This window comes from Aethalodelphis obliquidens, unplaced genomic scaffold, assembly GCF_003676395.1.
Source record: "Aethalodelphis obliquidens isolate GAN/ISIS:26980383/991018 unplaced genomic scaffold, ASM367639v1 scaffold22, whole genome shotgun sequence".
Lineage (NCBI taxonomy): Eukaryota > Metazoa > Chordata > Mammalia > Artiodactyla > Delphinidae > Aethalodelphis > Aethalodelphis obliquidens.
In genome coordinates, this window is record NW_020837966.1 from 3,900,231 (window position 1) to 3,916,561 (window position 16,331).

Below are 16,331 nucleotides of genomic sequence, written 5' to 3' on the forward strand. Positions count from 1 at the left end.
TGACTGACAGGGGAACTCAGTAGACAATGGGTGGGCCAGGGGCAGCTCTGGGTTGCTGGGAATAGAAACACCATAGAAAGGTCACCGTGGGGTGACTCTCTCAGGGAACCCTCTGCTTTTATCCTGTTGTGTCTCGAAGCCTGCCGTGGCTGTTGACCTTGGCCTGAAGAGATACACACGGAGGAAGAGAGAAAACTCGTTTTCCTCCCTCCTCTTAGATACCAGTGACTGAATGTCACAACAGTTTTTAGGCCTTCTGCTCTGAGGTCAGCTTTCTCTCATCCTTCCCTGTGTTTGGTAGAACCAGAGATACTTGCCTCAAGCCCCTTCTTAAGTCCAGGTCAGGCTCTTACCTCTGCCTGCCGGTGGATCTGACTAAAAACCCAGCCAGCACTTTGGTTTACAGCTTCCTCAGTTGGTTCGTCTCCAATAGGGATATGGATCGTCAGGCATTTTGGAAGACAAGATTCATTTGAAACTGCAGTGAACAGCCTTCAGGCTTCAATATCAGCCTCCTTCAGGTATTCTCTGAAATTTTCTCCAGGGCTAGGAAGAGCAGTTTATGCTATAGTCTGACCAAATGGCCCATATCGTGGTAGGTCCTCCATAGCCAACTTGTTATCTACAGTAAGGCCTGTGGAGTAGCCTAGCTCAACCCCGGATGCACATTCAGATCACCTGAGGTGCTTTTTAAACATACCCATGCCTAGGCTCCACTCCCAGAAATTCTGATTTAAATGGCCTTAGTGTGGAGGGGGAAGGCACCAGGCATCAGAATGTTTTTTTGAAGTCCCCCAGATGGTTCTAATGTGTTGAGAACTGCCACTGAAAAACCTTTATTCAGGTATGATTATAATTCACACTGATGTTTATCTATCTATGTATCCATCCATCCATCTAGTGACTATACTATCACCTGAACAGATTTTCTAAAAAAGCAATCATTTACCAGTGAGTCATCTATGTGCTTGGCACCTTGCTGGAGGCAGGGATCCAGTGGGGAGCAACAACATGTCCCTGTCGCTGGGGAGCTTGTGCTCCGGAAGATGGAAGACACTTTGGGTAAAGCGGGATGAACCCAGAGTGCTGAAATGGTGCATTTCAGAGTCTTCCATTCTGCATGTTACAGCCATGCTTAGCTCTAGTCTCACCCTAGAGTCTGACATTCTAAGTGCAAAGATAGAGGATGAGTCTCTCTAAGTGTACATATCCCAGTTAACTTTGACTCTCAGGTCTTGCTCCAACAATTTGTTTAGGAAGTAGAAATGTACTTGGTACTTATAAGGGTAACAGCCCAAGACCTTCATAAATCTTCAAGTTCCAGAAGCCCGCAGAAGAATGTTTACCCAAGGTGGGAGTTGGTGGGGGGCATCTAACATGGTGGCCACATAAAAGTATATGGGTGAACTTGGTTTTTCTTTGTTGTTGTTTTTTTTTTTTGGTAATTGTGTATCTCTTTTGATAGGTATTATTATGTAGATTGAAGTTACTGTAGGTATTTCAGCAAAAGAAAAAGCATGTGGAAAGATAAATAACAATACTGGTGGTATAAGGATATGGCAAAAATTGGGGAAGTTGTGTGCAATGGACTGAAGTTTGCAAAACGGCCCAGGGCTAAATGGTGTCCCTTGGGGAGTGCAGTGTTTCCAGCACAGAGTCTCATTCTTTCTTTCCATCTCCTCTAAAGTTTTCTCACCATCTGACGAGCTTTTTTCCCTGACTTGAGTACTTTCGAAAATGGTTTCAAGAGTTACTTTGTCTTGACTTCATAGAGAGAAATATTCTGAGCTTGTTCATTGCCTAGTTCTGAGGTTCCACCGAATTCTTCTTCCCAGAGTTTCAAATCACTTTCTTAACCTCTTCCATTTCTGCACATTTCTCTTACTAGAAGTAGCATCCACTGTTGCCTTAGGGAACTTTCCACAGACAAGCAAAGAACTATATAATTCCACCAGAGTTGCTGGGGAGAGAAGATCACTGAGATGTGGATGCTGGGGGACAGTTCAACAAAGTCACATCATGGCCAAGTGACTTGCTTCCAAACACCAGCCTCAGGACAAGTACTTTTCAAGTTTCATATCTCAAAAATATATGCAGAGTACACATTTTAGGCATGCAAGTTCATGCAATGATAATTGGGAACCCTGAAATGGGAACCCTGAAGAAACCGTGATCTTCTGAATATCCTTCTTATTTCCATTCCTGTTTTCAGCTGTGCTGGGGAGGGTGGTGACCACAAGTATATGAATTTTAGAAACACTCAAGTAACATCTCTCCAAAAAGCCATCTGCACTGTGCTCAGTTTGTTCTGTCAAGAGTTCTATGAGTACAGGTAACCTTGAAAATTCCTTACCTGAAAGATAAAATGTTTTAGTTGTATGCTTCACTGTAAATTTAGTTTTTAAGTGTTCTTATCTGATATGCTTACATCAGCATCTTACCTTGACAGATAATTTTCAATGATAATCTTAAATAATTGTGTAAAGAGATCTCTAATGCCATGTTTTATTTATAATTTGTCCAAGCTGTAGGCATTCAGATGAAACTTGAATTTTTCCAAAGGAAGTTCTGGACTGCCAGCAGACAGGTAAGTTATAATCAGCATGTTGAAGCATTAGCGACACTGTTATTATACAGGTGTTCACATTTGAGTACCCGGAGCCTAAAAGTGCCAGATTTCCGATGAATATTTGTAAAATGAACTGCTGGGCTGCTCAGATTACCTTTCATTTCACTGCAAAGTAAAGGGCTGACAGCGTGTTAGACACCACATGCTGGGAAAGCAGGGAATTTGCTCCTGCAACAGTTGTAATTGTGAGATCAAACTAGTGACCTTCTAAAAGAGAAGTGTTTCTTCTAAGTATTGGGGACTTTTGCAGATTTTCATAGTGACTTTCTTTTAATCTTGTGGTGCCCAATTACTTATTTGTGAATCTCTTTTGAAGGCTTTTGCATAACTAGGTTAGACTAAGCATGCCTTCTTTGGCCAAGGGCTTCTCTGCCTTGGATAATCTGGGAACATTCTTTACTTGCACTATACATTCTGTACTAAGTAATCTCAGTGGTATTTGTTCAGTAATTCAGCAGAAATGGCAACACATAATTTGCCTCCATCTGTCCAATTCTAAATATTGAAATGGTATATCATTTCTTAAATGAAGATACTTTAGGAAACTATGTACCAAGAACACAGACAGGAGTTTTAAAAAAAAGTCACTGGGGGTTAATTTAAAATTAAATGAATACATAATTATATTTCTTGTTACTCAAAGATTTGAGGTCTTAAAAAGACATCAATATTGAATGAAGCATAAACTAAAATGGACAACATAAATTAAAATGAAAAAGGGCCCTGTTACCCCAAAATTGTCGTTTTTTAAAAATAAATTTATTTATTTTTGGCTGCGTTGGGTCTTTGTTGCGCGAGCTTTCTCTAATTGCAGTGAGCGGGCTGGCTTCTCTTGTTGCGGAGCACGGGCTCTAGGCACATGGACTTCAGTAGTTGTGGCACGTGGGCTCAGCAGTTGTGGCTCACGGGCTCTAGAATGCAGGCTTGGTAGTTGTGGCGCACGGGCTTAGTTGCTCCGGGGCATGTGGGATCTTCCTGGACCAGGGCTTGAACCCGTGTCCCCTGCATTGGCAGGCGGATTCTTAACCACTGTGCCACCAGGAAGTCCCCAAATTGTCTTTTATATTACTGTTTAGAGCTGGTACTCATCCTAGAGAGTACATTCTCTTTGGATGAAATTTGGATGAAATTTACATAACAGGCTAGGACTTTGACAGGCTGTCCTTGAGTAACTAAGTGGCAGTCATAGCAGACGCTGGTGTGTCCAAATGACACGTTTCCTTTTGTTTCCCCCTCACCCCACAGTGCGCCTCTCTGGATGGCAAATGCTCTATCAGCTGTGATGATGAGGTATGATGGCCTCCTGGCCCTGTGTCTGCCCTAATCAAGTTGGGGGTGGCAGGGGCGGAGGCGGGTGGTGGTGGAGTGGCTGGATAACTAAGGGTGTTTTCTCACAGGGGGAATGTCTCACAGAGCCAGGTCTAACAGATGGCTCTGGACCAATCTCCAAAAACCCAAGGACATTTGCTTTGTTTCTTTCTTTTTCTTTCTTCTCCCAATCAGATAGTTTATGAGAGCTGGAGAAATGTGATGTAAATGTCCCACGAACAGCACTACTGGGACTTTGGCATTTTATAAAAAACGATACAAATTACTGCCATTTGAAACTCATATTACAACTCTCAAAGTTTTCTCCCCATGGGGTACCTCTTTTCATCTTCTTAACTACCCAATGAAATGGTTAGGAATATATGACCCATTTTGCAGAGGGAGAAACTGAGGATCAGAGAAATAAAATGACTTGCTTAATTTCGTGTAATAAGCCAAAAATCAAAGAGTTGAAAACTCAGAATGTTGCATTCTAGCATAATGCTTCCCTCCTACAACTCCCTTTCCCTCCCTTCTTTCTTTCTCTTTATCTCTCTCCCTCTCCCTCAATCTTGGGAGGAGGAATTTGAATTCCACACATGAGCAATAGAAGAAAAAAGATTACCACTGTCCTAAGTCTGTCCATCAGATTTAAGTTTTTACAGCATCCAATCCCATGTATCTTCTGCCCCACATTTTGGATCAAGCAGGTGTGAAGTGGCCTTTCACTTTGGCTTAGGCGGCCTTCCTCTCTCTGAGTCAGCCAAACCATTAGTCAATACATAAACTGGAACTTATAAATGATCACACATTCATATTCCTTCTGGTTACCACAGGGATTAAAGAAATCCTAACCAAACGTAATTCTAACTCAGAAAACATAGATTAGAAGTATATTTCCAAAAAGTAGGTGAAGCAAAGACAAGTAGAGAAATATAAAAGGGAGTCCAGGGTGAAGCTAAAGTACAAAATGCTCAGTCCCCGAAGATCTGGCTGCCAGTTTAAAAAAAAACATAATTGCTATATGAGTTACTATCCAAAGAGTAAAAACTAATCAATCATCTTTTCAGCAAAACCCCAATTTTTCCTGACCATCAGATCAAAAATAATTTTCCTGTAGGAAAGAGTACCCTATGATGTTTTATGATCAACACCCTTTCAGTAAGTTTGGGGATGCCATTCATAGGATAGTCAAGTGGCTTCAAACCTCTCCTCTGTCTTTGAGGCATTAATTGTCTTACTGGAGTGTTCAGCTCAAGACAACTCAGCTCAACAATAATATTGATTAATCAGTGTCACAAGGCCCTATGTTAAGCCCTTTACTTGTACAATTACTAATCCCTATTTGTGGTAAAGGAACTGAGGACAGTTGGTTGGTTAGTTGGGTGACTGGATGGATGGTTGGTTGGCTAGTGTGATTGATGGTGTTTTGGATAGTTGGGTTGGTTGATTGATTGGTTTCTAGTTGATTGGTTGGATGGATGGATGAATAGTTGGTTGAATAATTTGATGAATAAAGTTAGAGGCAGTGTTCCTACAACCCACACTGCCTCTGTGCATTCTCATATATAGAAATAAGTGGAAATGGATTCCCACTTAGACTTCAAAACATACAATATATATTAGTTGTTCAGTAACTGATTTCACAGGTGGTCTAGCATAGTGGTTAAAGGTATAGGCTGTGGAGTTAGAACAGCTTCAAACTGTGACTCTGACAGTAATAAGCCTTGCCTTTGTTTCCTCAACTATACAATGGGGTAGAAACACCTACCTCACAGAGTAATGATGAAGATGAATGAGATAATATATGAAAACTGTATAGCACAGCTCCTGGCGAATGGTAAGCACTCAGTAAACATTAGCTATCAAACAAAAACGTCTGCAGACGTGTTCTTCCCTTAGAGTAGTGGCTCACCTGAACCTAAAACCTCAGACGGCAACCACATATACACTTCAGGCAATGACAGTTTCCACTTGGGCATGGCTTCCTCACTACTAATGATCTCCTTTAGCAGCCATTGGGATGGACCCCCATTCAAATATCATTTTAAAAGTTCACACACTTTGAAAATTAAGCATGGAATTTGCTGGATTGCTGAACTTGATCTGATGCTCATTTTGCACTTTGAAACTATCATCCATTTCCCATTTTGACTCTAAATTTTGGCTTCAGGCAAGCAGTTGACATCGTTTTAAATGGAAAAGCCAGGCCCCTTTCCATCCTTTCAGCAGACTCTTTCCACGTGTCATTCCCCTTTCATAGCTTTTAATTAAGTCTTTGAGGCCATGTCCCTCCACTCTCCGAACTGCCCTCGAGTGATCAGGTCCCCATTAAAAACAGCTGTGGGGGCTCATTAAGTTCACATGCTTCTGGCTTCTCCTCTGTACTGAAGACCTGGCCCAACTCCCACAGACTTATCAGACATGCTTTGCCTTGGATCCACTCCAGTCCCTCTGTCTCTCCCAACAATGGCCTCCCTGGGCCTTGGCTAGAGTGCCCTGGGCCAGTGGGTGGAGTCGGTATGGCCAGATGTCTTCCTGGCTTGTAGATCCATCTTCATGGAGAGCCTGGCCATGGGCCTGACTGACGACTTTAAGGAGCTCCATTCCACCCAAGGCGAACGTTAACTTCAGAACCTAAGAGGCAGCCTCTCACACACTCACTCATTCCTTCAAGACACGTTTACTGAGCCCTCCTTATGTGCCTGGTACCTCCAACACCCAGGGAGTCAATGGGAAGCAGAGTCAGAAATAGCCCCTGTCCTCCAGGAGCTAACTGGTTAGCAGGGGAGATGAGCGCACATGCTTATCAGCTGACTTGCCTCCCCAGCCTCTTGCTATAAACTATGTAACAACTTCCCTTTCTGAGAAACTCAATTTGCAGCAGTAGGATACTTATAAAGAGGGCACACAGTAGGTAACCAATAAACGTCATACGCTGAATAGACACAAGCACAAGTCCTTCAGGTACTCACTATGCACCTTGCTCTGTGCTCAGCAGTTTGTACTCGCTGGCCTACTTAATCTCACCACTCCTCTGAAATAGTTGTTGCTGTCTCCATCATTCAGATAAGGAAACTGAGACTGGGAGTGTTAAAAGGCTTTGCTCAAGGTCACACTGATAGCAACTGTCAAAGTCTCCGATTCTCAAGCTAGTATCTTAGCCTCAGGTAACACAGGTAACCTTCCAGGTAACACAGGCGTGGTGCTGTGTTTCTCACCCCCAAGTACACTTTCTCCCCAGCTTTCCTTTCTATCTGTGACTGCCCAATTCCCATGGCCTGGTTTGGGGCTCTAAACCTCAGATATCTACCTGACCTGCCTTTGTGGCCTGGAATAGGACTTCTCTGAGCAATACTGAGTCATCAAGTAGTTGAAGAAAGATACCTTTTTAAAAAAAGACAACTTCTCTCACCTACTCTGTCTTTGTCTCTGCATTTTTCAAACAACCTCATCTTTACATGTTTTGTCACAGGTGGCTGTGGAGTGGTTGCTTACAATATCTGTCAAAACTTAGAGCTCCTGGTTTCCCCAAGCCCTTCAGCCTGTCAGTCTACCCTTGGGACAGGGCTCTGGGCAGACTCCTTCTGAGAGATACAAAGTAGCGTAGTAGAAAGTAGCCTAGAGATACAAAGTAGCATAATATCTAATTTGGGGCAGAAGTAGCATAGTGAGGGAAAGCTGAGAAAATATCTCCTCTATTTACTTTTACTGGAGGAGGGAGTATGCAGAAGGTGATTGGCCATTTATTGTAAAGAGACAGAGAAAACAATTTATCAGACTGGAATCTGGCTAATTCTGTCCTGTTTCATAACCCAGTACCCTGCTCGCTTTACTCCAGTGGCCTTACTCCATTCCACCATACTTCCCGATAATTTAATCAAGGAAGGTCTGTTTATGAAGTCTTTACAGAGACTAAATATACCTAACATAGCAATATTGTCTATAATGAAAACTAAATGACACCTTTCAGATTAAGGGACCCAATTCTACATCAGTGACACAGCATCCTTGCTTCTGACCTGTGATTTTCTCAGTGATTTGTCAATCACAGTGTTGGCAATATCTGTTTCTTACAGATGCCTTCCCTCTGTGCCTTCCACACCAGAAGAGAGTAGGAGCAAAGGTGGATACCTGAGAAGTGAGTCTCCTAATGGCCAATCCAACCTTAATTCCACCCAGTGCTGGCCATTATAAGGAGCACAGAGGTCCTCATTTCCAAGAAATGAGGGTGGGGAAAGAAACAAACATTAATGGCAAATAATGAAACATTTCAGTGAAGCTTTGTCTCTAAATAAAGTGGAAATGGTGAAAATACATTTATTTTATTTAACAAATTTAAATTATAATTGCAGTCATACTCTAATTCTATAAACAAAGGACACATTTGGTTTGGGAGTAGGGAGTATAATATTTCTGATAAAATTATAAAAATCACAATGTAGAATCCTTCACTTTATATTTGATTTTCTCAGAGTGATCACAAGGAAGGTCAAATGTAGTGGAGTTTGATCAGTTTCCCCAGGAGCTTCTCTTAGTCCCTTGCTTTTGAAATCATTCTCTTCAGAAGCATCTTTCATGTTATCTGTGGTGACGTTTTCTTTCTTCATGTGTTACCTCTGACAGATACTAGTGTGCCAATGGCTTCCTGTGTGATTGGAGCTGATCTCCAATATCACTTTCATGGACTTCATGAAATATTGCCTCTTTCCGAAGATTTCAGTTGATTTTATAATCTATTTGCTTTGTACTGTCTAATATTTACAACATTAGATGAACAGAGATTGACCAAAGATATAGGTCTAATAGCAGCAATACCAGTTGGCTAGGGATGTTTGAGTAGGCACTCACTTTATAATTAGGGATAGAGGGTGAGTTATGATGACTTTGGATCTCTATGCAATTGCAAGGATTTGGAGAGTCAGTATTTTAATATGGAGGCCACTTCTATGCTCAACATGTATGACTGAAAGGAGGTTAACCTCCCTTTGCATCAGGGTCTATATCTGCAAAATGACAATCAGGATACTCAAATAAACAAGGGTATAGATTTGTCTGATATGACCCAATTAACTTAAAATTAAGCTTAACTCTGCATGTAGCTCGTGGCTGCCATATTGGACAGCAGAACTCTATGAGTGCTTTCATAGTGCTGTGTCCTAAAAAAGGAGAATGTTTGTCAAGACTACCACCAGGGACAAAGTAGTCTTCTTGCAGCTAAGAGCTTCTTTTAATAGCAAGAGTGTGACCAAGTCATTCATCTGGCCCCTTGGGATAACCAAGAGAAACGCTTGCTCACCAAAGCAGCCGACTCATTTCTAAAAGATGCTAGCAGGGCTTTTAATTTTCTGCCGATTCTCCACCATTGCCTACTAATAAAGGATGCATCTTTCTGACCAACTTACTGCTGTACTTTTGTGCCTCACTAAAATCGACTACACAGATAGGTAAATGTCCCAGAAAACACCAGCCCTGCAGTGGTCTGGAGCTAGGGGAATTTAGCTCAGGGTAAAGACATGTTACAAATTAAATGTTGCAGTCGGTATGTAAAGCTGCAATAAATAGAAACTGAGTTACATCAAGAACGGAATTAAACCTTAAATTTAAACTCCACAGCACTGTAATTAAGACTTAGCCTGTAGCAAATCATTCACTTGAGATTAAAGTAGTGTGGGGGAAGCAGAGGTTTGGGCTTACCTTGCTACAATTTATAAATCTGAGCTACCAAAAGCTAACAGCCCTGCCCCCAAATCCAACTCCCAATTAAAAACACAGTTTGAAAACCTTTAGGAGGCCTGAGGGGACCCTTTAACAGAAGTTCTGCCCCTTCCCTCCTGCCTAAGTCTATGAACAAATTAAAAAATACTACCTGGTCCCCTGATGGTCTTCTGAGCTGACACGGTGTTTTCATTAATACATCATTAAATTAATGGCATTGTGCTGGCGTTTTGCTTTCAAAACAGGCCGTACTTCAACCACCATGAATACAGGCTTGGGGGCCTCTGGACACTTTGTTCCTGGGAAATATTATTCAGGTCATAAAAATTTTTGAAAAGGAAGATAAACTGTAATGCATAACTTTAAAATGTATATTCTTTTTATCCTAATCGGGGATGTTCAAGGCTTGCTTCGTGTTTTATTTTTGTTAATTAGTTTTGAAGAGTAAGTGCTGGGGTTAGCTTAACCATAGCCTTAACTCCTAGAGCCAGCAGGCATTTCCAGTTCTCCCAAAACAGCCTAAAATAGGTGTCTCTCAGGTTGGAAGTACGTCATTTCGTGTAAAAGCAGTCTGAGAACCCAAAGTTGAAACTGTGGTGTTTTTATTTTCTAGACTGTGAACTGTTACCTCATAGACAATAATGGATTTATTCTGGTGTCTGAAGACTACACACAAGTGAGTGAGAAATTTCTACCTACTCAAAGTAAGGATCCCAGACTGTGCTTGGGTCTGGGGGAACAAATTATGGTGTTGAAACTTTGAGACATGATCTGTATTTAAGAGGTAATAGCAGGAGATTATAAAACCTTATTTCCATCCCTTTAAGAATGTCACAGCCTACTTCTCAGCAGGCCCCAAAGAGATTTTACCTCCAGAGAGGAGAGGTGGGGAGGGGTGCAGAGCCCAGGGTCTGCTCCCTCACTCATAAAATGTTCAATTTATGGAACTCTTTGCCTTGACATGGAGGTGCCTGAAAGAGTTTGGGCAGTTTTAAGGAGGTTTCCTCCTTTTAATATTTTATCTTTATATATATGTAATTTATATATACACACAAATATATGTATGTATTTATGTATGCCAACGTAATTATTCTTTATGGCTTTCTTTCTGGTTCTGACTTTTTAAAAATTAGTTATCTGAGCTCAAGGATTAACTTGGGTTCTCAACACAGGGGGACAAGAATCCACATATAGAGGAAGAATGTTTTTCATTTAATTGAGCTGTGTGCAGTACAGGGGCAGGAGGGAGAGATGGAAAGAAACCAAGCTAGGGCGCTCAGCAAAGAAAGCTCCACTGATATTTGGAAATCAAAATAAGAGTTAAAATCAATAGCATTGTAATAGAGAAACACGGGTTTCTTCTTTAAAACTTGGTGGCTGACAACTTTTTCTGCAATTAGAAATGAAATTAGCATGTTAAAAGAAAGTCAAATCCAGACAAGTTTAGCACTGTGGTGTAGTAAAGTAACACCAGAAGTGGAGGCGGATGGTTTCTGATGCAAACTCTCTTCCTCAACTAGTTTTGGGATCTTGGGTGCATCACTTAACCCGCCAGGGACTCCTGGCGGGCTCTATAAAAGGAGGATGGTTGACTAAAGGAGGCTTCTTCTAACTCTAATATTTGAGGATACTAGCTTTTTATAATGAAGTCTCATTTAAATCATTTAAAATATTTTAATAGTCAACAGTGCAATAGACCCATTAATGCCTAATTAATTAATTGCCTTTAAGTATGACTCCTTAGTGTCTCAGCTCAATGGCTTGTTAATTTGTGAACACGGGCTCCAGGTAACATGTGGGAACTGTGCTTCAGTTTCCCCTCTTATCTATGAGAACACTGTGGGATTTTCTTTTTATCAATTTATTTATTTTATTTTATTTATTTATTGTTTCTGGCTGCGTTGGGTCTTCGTTGCTGCGTGAGGGCTTTCTCCGGTTGTGGCGAACGGGGGCTACTCTTCGTGGCGGTGCGCGGGCTTCTCATTGTGGTGGCTTCTCTTGTTGCAGAGCGTGGGCTCTAGGGGCGCGGGCTTCAGTAGTTGTGGCACGTGGGCTCAGTAGTTGTGGTTCGTGGGCTCTACAGCGCAGGCTCAGTAGTTGTGGCGCACAGGCTTAGCTGCTCCACGACATGCAGGATCTTCCTGGACCAGGGATTGAACCCATGTCCCCTGCACCGGCAGGCGGATTCTCAACCACTGCACCACCAGGGAAGCCCATGTTGTGAGATTTTAAATGCACCTTTGGTGGGTGACAGTTACACAGTTGAGACTCAAGCTGCGCATACACGGTCTCCTCAGATGCTGGACATCACTGGATGTTGGACAGTTGATGGACATTAGATAGGAAAGGTGAGCCCATGAAACAAGGCCAGTCTCTTGGGAGCAGGACTGGCCATAGGCCTATAGTAATATGCCCATGTGTCTGGGAGGAGTGAGAAACCAAATCAGTCCTCTGTGAGGAGAAGCTCTGTCATCCTGCCGTAATCATGGAGGGCTGAGGGTGGGAACCTGATCCTGGGGGAGGAAGGACATGATGATGTCTTCCAGTGGTGATTCTTGGACCAACCAACAAAGTAAACCACTGAAATAGTGACCCTTTCCCAAGCCATGGCCACTACATGTGGGTCCTGATCCATGCTTCATTTCTGGATAGAATAGCCCAGGGAGCCTATGGGCCTGCCCTGCCTCAGCTTGTTTGATGTCTGGTTTCCTGTACTCCAATTAGGCTAATTCTTCTTCATCTTACAACCAGTTCCATTGATACTGGCATATTTACACACAAGAAATGCAAATGTCCTTCTTGCTCCCAGTGGCAGCGCATACCCACAGAGTTTGCCAAATGTTCAAGTGTCCCTGGAGTGAAACAGGCAATGCTTGACCTTCAGTCAGTGAAAATGTCATTTCCTTCTTTCCTCCTCTCTCTTCGGACTTTTTGGCGAAGTCTGTATGTGCCTTTCTGCCTGAAAACTCCTAGGAGCCTTGTTGAGGTCACTGCATTGTAATGGAATCAGGATTTAGTTAATATCATACAAAGCCTATGGAATTTATATAATTTGGGCTCTGAGTGTAATGCCGTCCACCCACGTCCACATAAGCTATAAATCCTCAGAGCACCCACAGTACAGATGGGGGTTCTCTACTGATCTACACTGGCCCCTTCCAGGGTGTTGGCAGAGGAAGGCTGTTGCTCCAAGCTCTGTTCTGCTGTATTGGATACACCCTCCCCCTTGGGACACTGATGATAGTGGCTCCAGGAATCTGGAGGGATGCCCGAGGATGTTAATCCTTCATTCCGCCTTTCAGAGTTGGCAAATCTCGGCCAGCACCAAGAACTGGACTTGCAGGAGCATCAGCCTGGCGCTGGGGAAGGACTGGTAGGCCTCCAGTGCCCTGAAGACAGCCCCAGAGCTGGGGTTGGCCATTGGAAGTCTGACTGGCCAAGCCTTCTTTTCGCAGGGCTAGACAGCTTCATTCTTGGTCAACATATTAACTGCCTATGGACAAAATGAGGGTGTTCCTCAGAAAGTAATTTAGAGAAAGGACATATTCTCTGCTGTAGGAAATTTATAGAGCCGATGAAGAAGACTGCTATATATCCCTAAACAGGTCATTTAGGAATTATAAACTATTCTTTTTATTACTGCTTAGGAAGCCCTTTCACAGCCTGTTTCTGTCTGTATGAAGTAGTGTTTTAATCACAAGGGATTGAGAGCAGATTAATGCCTACTCCCTCCATCCAAGAGTAATGGTGCATGCGTGTGTGCTTGTATGCATGTGTGTGCACACGTGTGCATGTGTGTTTTAATTACAACACTCAGCACGTGTTATGCAATGTCACCCTTACCCTGCCTCCTCGCCCCTGCCATGTATTTGGAATATTCACATCTGCTTATTAGTTTGCTCTGTAATCCCATAACTTCTCATGACTATTAAGACCTTTTCCGCTGTTATGTAACAGTAGTCCTGAAAACCTGCTCTTTGCCCCTGTCAGCTCCAGGACACAGAGTGTGTCCGTTTTTATTTCTCCTCTGGTGTTTGGGCACATTATTTATCTACACTTCCTCATGGGTCTTCTTTTCTTCCCTGCAGACTGGAGACTTTTTTGGTGAGGTGGAGGGAGCTGTGATGAACAAATTGTTAACAATGGGCTCCTTTAAAAGGTAAGGGATTTTATGGTTCCTTGCGTCCCCCGAGAAAGTTTGCCTAAATAAAATAAAACAAACTAAGGTCAAATAAAGCAAGCCCAGACTTGACCCCATGACTGTGTTCATGCTCCAGAAGATCTTCTGAAATTCGATGCCTTTTGCATGAGTGTTAAGAGTCTCAGAAACTCAGCTCACAATGCATTCCCTGTTCCCTTAGCGTAGCATTTATTAGAGTCTGGTCCTGAAGTCAGAGCCTGCACTGGGAGGTGATTATGTTGGTCTGAAACAAGTGATTGCAGAGAAGTAGGAAGCATTTTCACCTGGTCAAAAGGAGGAGGAGGGTGTCTTGTCTCACACTGACAAACTGGGGCAGCTTGCTAGAAATCTGGAACTCAGAGATGGGAAGTGATGTTTAAAGCCTCGATATAATTTTAGAAAATCATGTAAAAGTTCACAAAACCTGCTCCCAGATGGAGGTAAGTTTAAATCTGTTGCTAGAATTGCTAAAATTGGTGGTAGGGACCACTCCATTGAGTTGTGAGGGCTCTTGTTGACCCTAAGTGAAGCTCGTATAGGATGATTTCCTCACAGCCCCGCGTTCCCTGTGCGCAAGCCAGCCACGCTTTGGGGAACATCAAAGCCAATGAGAAAGATCATCACCCTGCGAGATCAGGAGGCCAGTTTTGTCCCCCCCAGGAGTCAACCTGTCTCCCTTCCCTTGGCCTCCCAGGGAGAACGGTGGTCTATTAGTGGTGCTTTCCTGGACATATATGATGCTGTTAAATATATGATATCAGGAAATGCAAGGATGGACCTAGGCTCACCTGTGAGAACTATTGCACATTGGTTGCCAGTGGGAAAGACAGTCCCCCCAATTTTTTTCCCCCCCCCCCCGCAGCTGAATGGCCAGGAAGTGTTAGCTCAGGAAATCAGACTTTTAAGCTACTCAATAAGACCAACTGAGTGCTGTGCTGAAAGCAGGGAATTCAAAAATGATGACCCAATTCTTGAGATTCCGTAGCTTGTTTGTGGCAGAAACAAGGAAACAAGAAATGATATTTTTAAATGGCATGACTCCAGCACTTCTGCAATCTCTGACACACTTGCTCTCCAGCCTGCCTGAGTGTTCACCCCTGCTCGATGCCCTCTTTAAAATTCAAGTACATTTTTTCCCTTCTTTTGCCAGGAGTCATTGTACATAAGCTTGAAAACTGGACTTGGAGCTGGGCTCGGGTTGCTCTGCTGGACTGTCTGCCATCCAGGGCACCGCTGGTTTCTTGTATCTTTATGTGGATATGTACATTTGTATTGTGTTAGCTTGTTTTCAACTTGGTGGGGGTAGGGAGAGACAAAAGAGGAAGAATAAGCACACACATGTTTCTCATTTGAAAGCATATTTTTCAACTTTTTTAACAAAATGACTTTTTTTTTTTTCTCTTCCCTCTTAGATATTCCTTTCAAACAGTTTGGTGGGAGAAAGAAAAAGGTTGTAGCAGAATTTTGAATTCCTAGACTTCTCCTTAATGTGGGTGAAATATAGTTGACATGAATTTAGAACTTTCACAGGAGTAGCTAGCATATTTGAGAAAAGAGGAGTGCTGGGACTCTCTACTAAATTTTAACAGCAACTGCTGTCATTTGGGAATTACTTGACAAACCTCCTAGGCTTCTTTGAAAGGCCCCCTCATGAGGCCAGGACAGCAATGAGAGTTTGGGTTTTGGAGTCAGATGGATTGGGTTCAAATCCAGGCTCTGACATTTACTAGCTGCATGACTTAGAATAAGTCATGTTACCTCCCCACGCTTTGGTTTCCTTACGTGGAAAATGAAGATGATGATAATAATTACTTGCAAAGGTTGCTGTCAGAGCTAATGAGATAATAATAAGCATAACGTTCTGACACGGTGCCTGGCATATATTAAGGGCTCAGTAATTGCTAGCTGCTGCTATGATTTTTGTTGTTGTGGATCTTTGACTTAGCTTTTTACTTGGCACCAGGTGATGCTTTTTTTTAAATTTTACATTCACACATATCGCAATGGGCTTCCCATGACACCTGGTGATGGGGTCTCCATCCAGTGTTGGGGTACTGAGGTCCTCCTGGAACTCAGACGTTCAAGCCCTTGCCAGCATGTTTACTCAGAAAATAAGGTTGACAGTCCTTTTATTCAGAGCAGATCTGTATTTCAGAAGCACTGAAAGGATGTAGCCAAAAGTAACAGTGCCCTGGGACAGATGTCAGGCACCATGTTAAACTGTACCCCACCCCCAAACACAGGATACATGGAGGTTAAGTTGCTTTGGTGGCATGGCTGAGCCCTGGTAAAGCTCAGGATCCATTCACGTAGCAGACATCTCATCTCAGCATATTGGACAGTGCAACCTGGCACCAAGTTTCTTAATTTGGTCTGCTTAACACCCATTTCTAAAGAAACGCCTTTCATACACGAGAGCCCTACAAACCATCTTCTTCAGAAAGACAGAGCTCAAAGTACAGAACAGCATCTCCCTTTATCAGCCTCCCATTTATC

At 42.7% G+C, this 16,331-nt stretch overlaps 1 protein-coding gene across 1 annotated transcript in view; it reads left to right on the top strand.

Annotated features, from left to right (window-relative positions):
- CACNA2D3 (calcium voltage-gated channel auxiliary subunit alpha2delta 3) overlaps positions 1-16,331 on the top strand; it is an 899,902-nt gene that overhangs the window by 709,411 nt on the left and 174,160 nt on the right. Inside the window, exons 27-30 of the mRNA XM_027121113.1 lie at positions 2,526-2,587; positions 3,875-3,919; positions 10,269-10,331; positions 13,744-13,814. Of these exons, the coding sequence (XP_026976914.1) occupies positions 2,526-2,587; positions 3,875-3,919; positions 10,269-10,331; positions 13,744-13,814 (241 nt within the window). The remainder of the gene's footprint in view (positions 1-2,525; positions 2,588-3,874; positions 3,920-10,268; positions 10,332-13,743; positions 13,815-16,331) is intronic.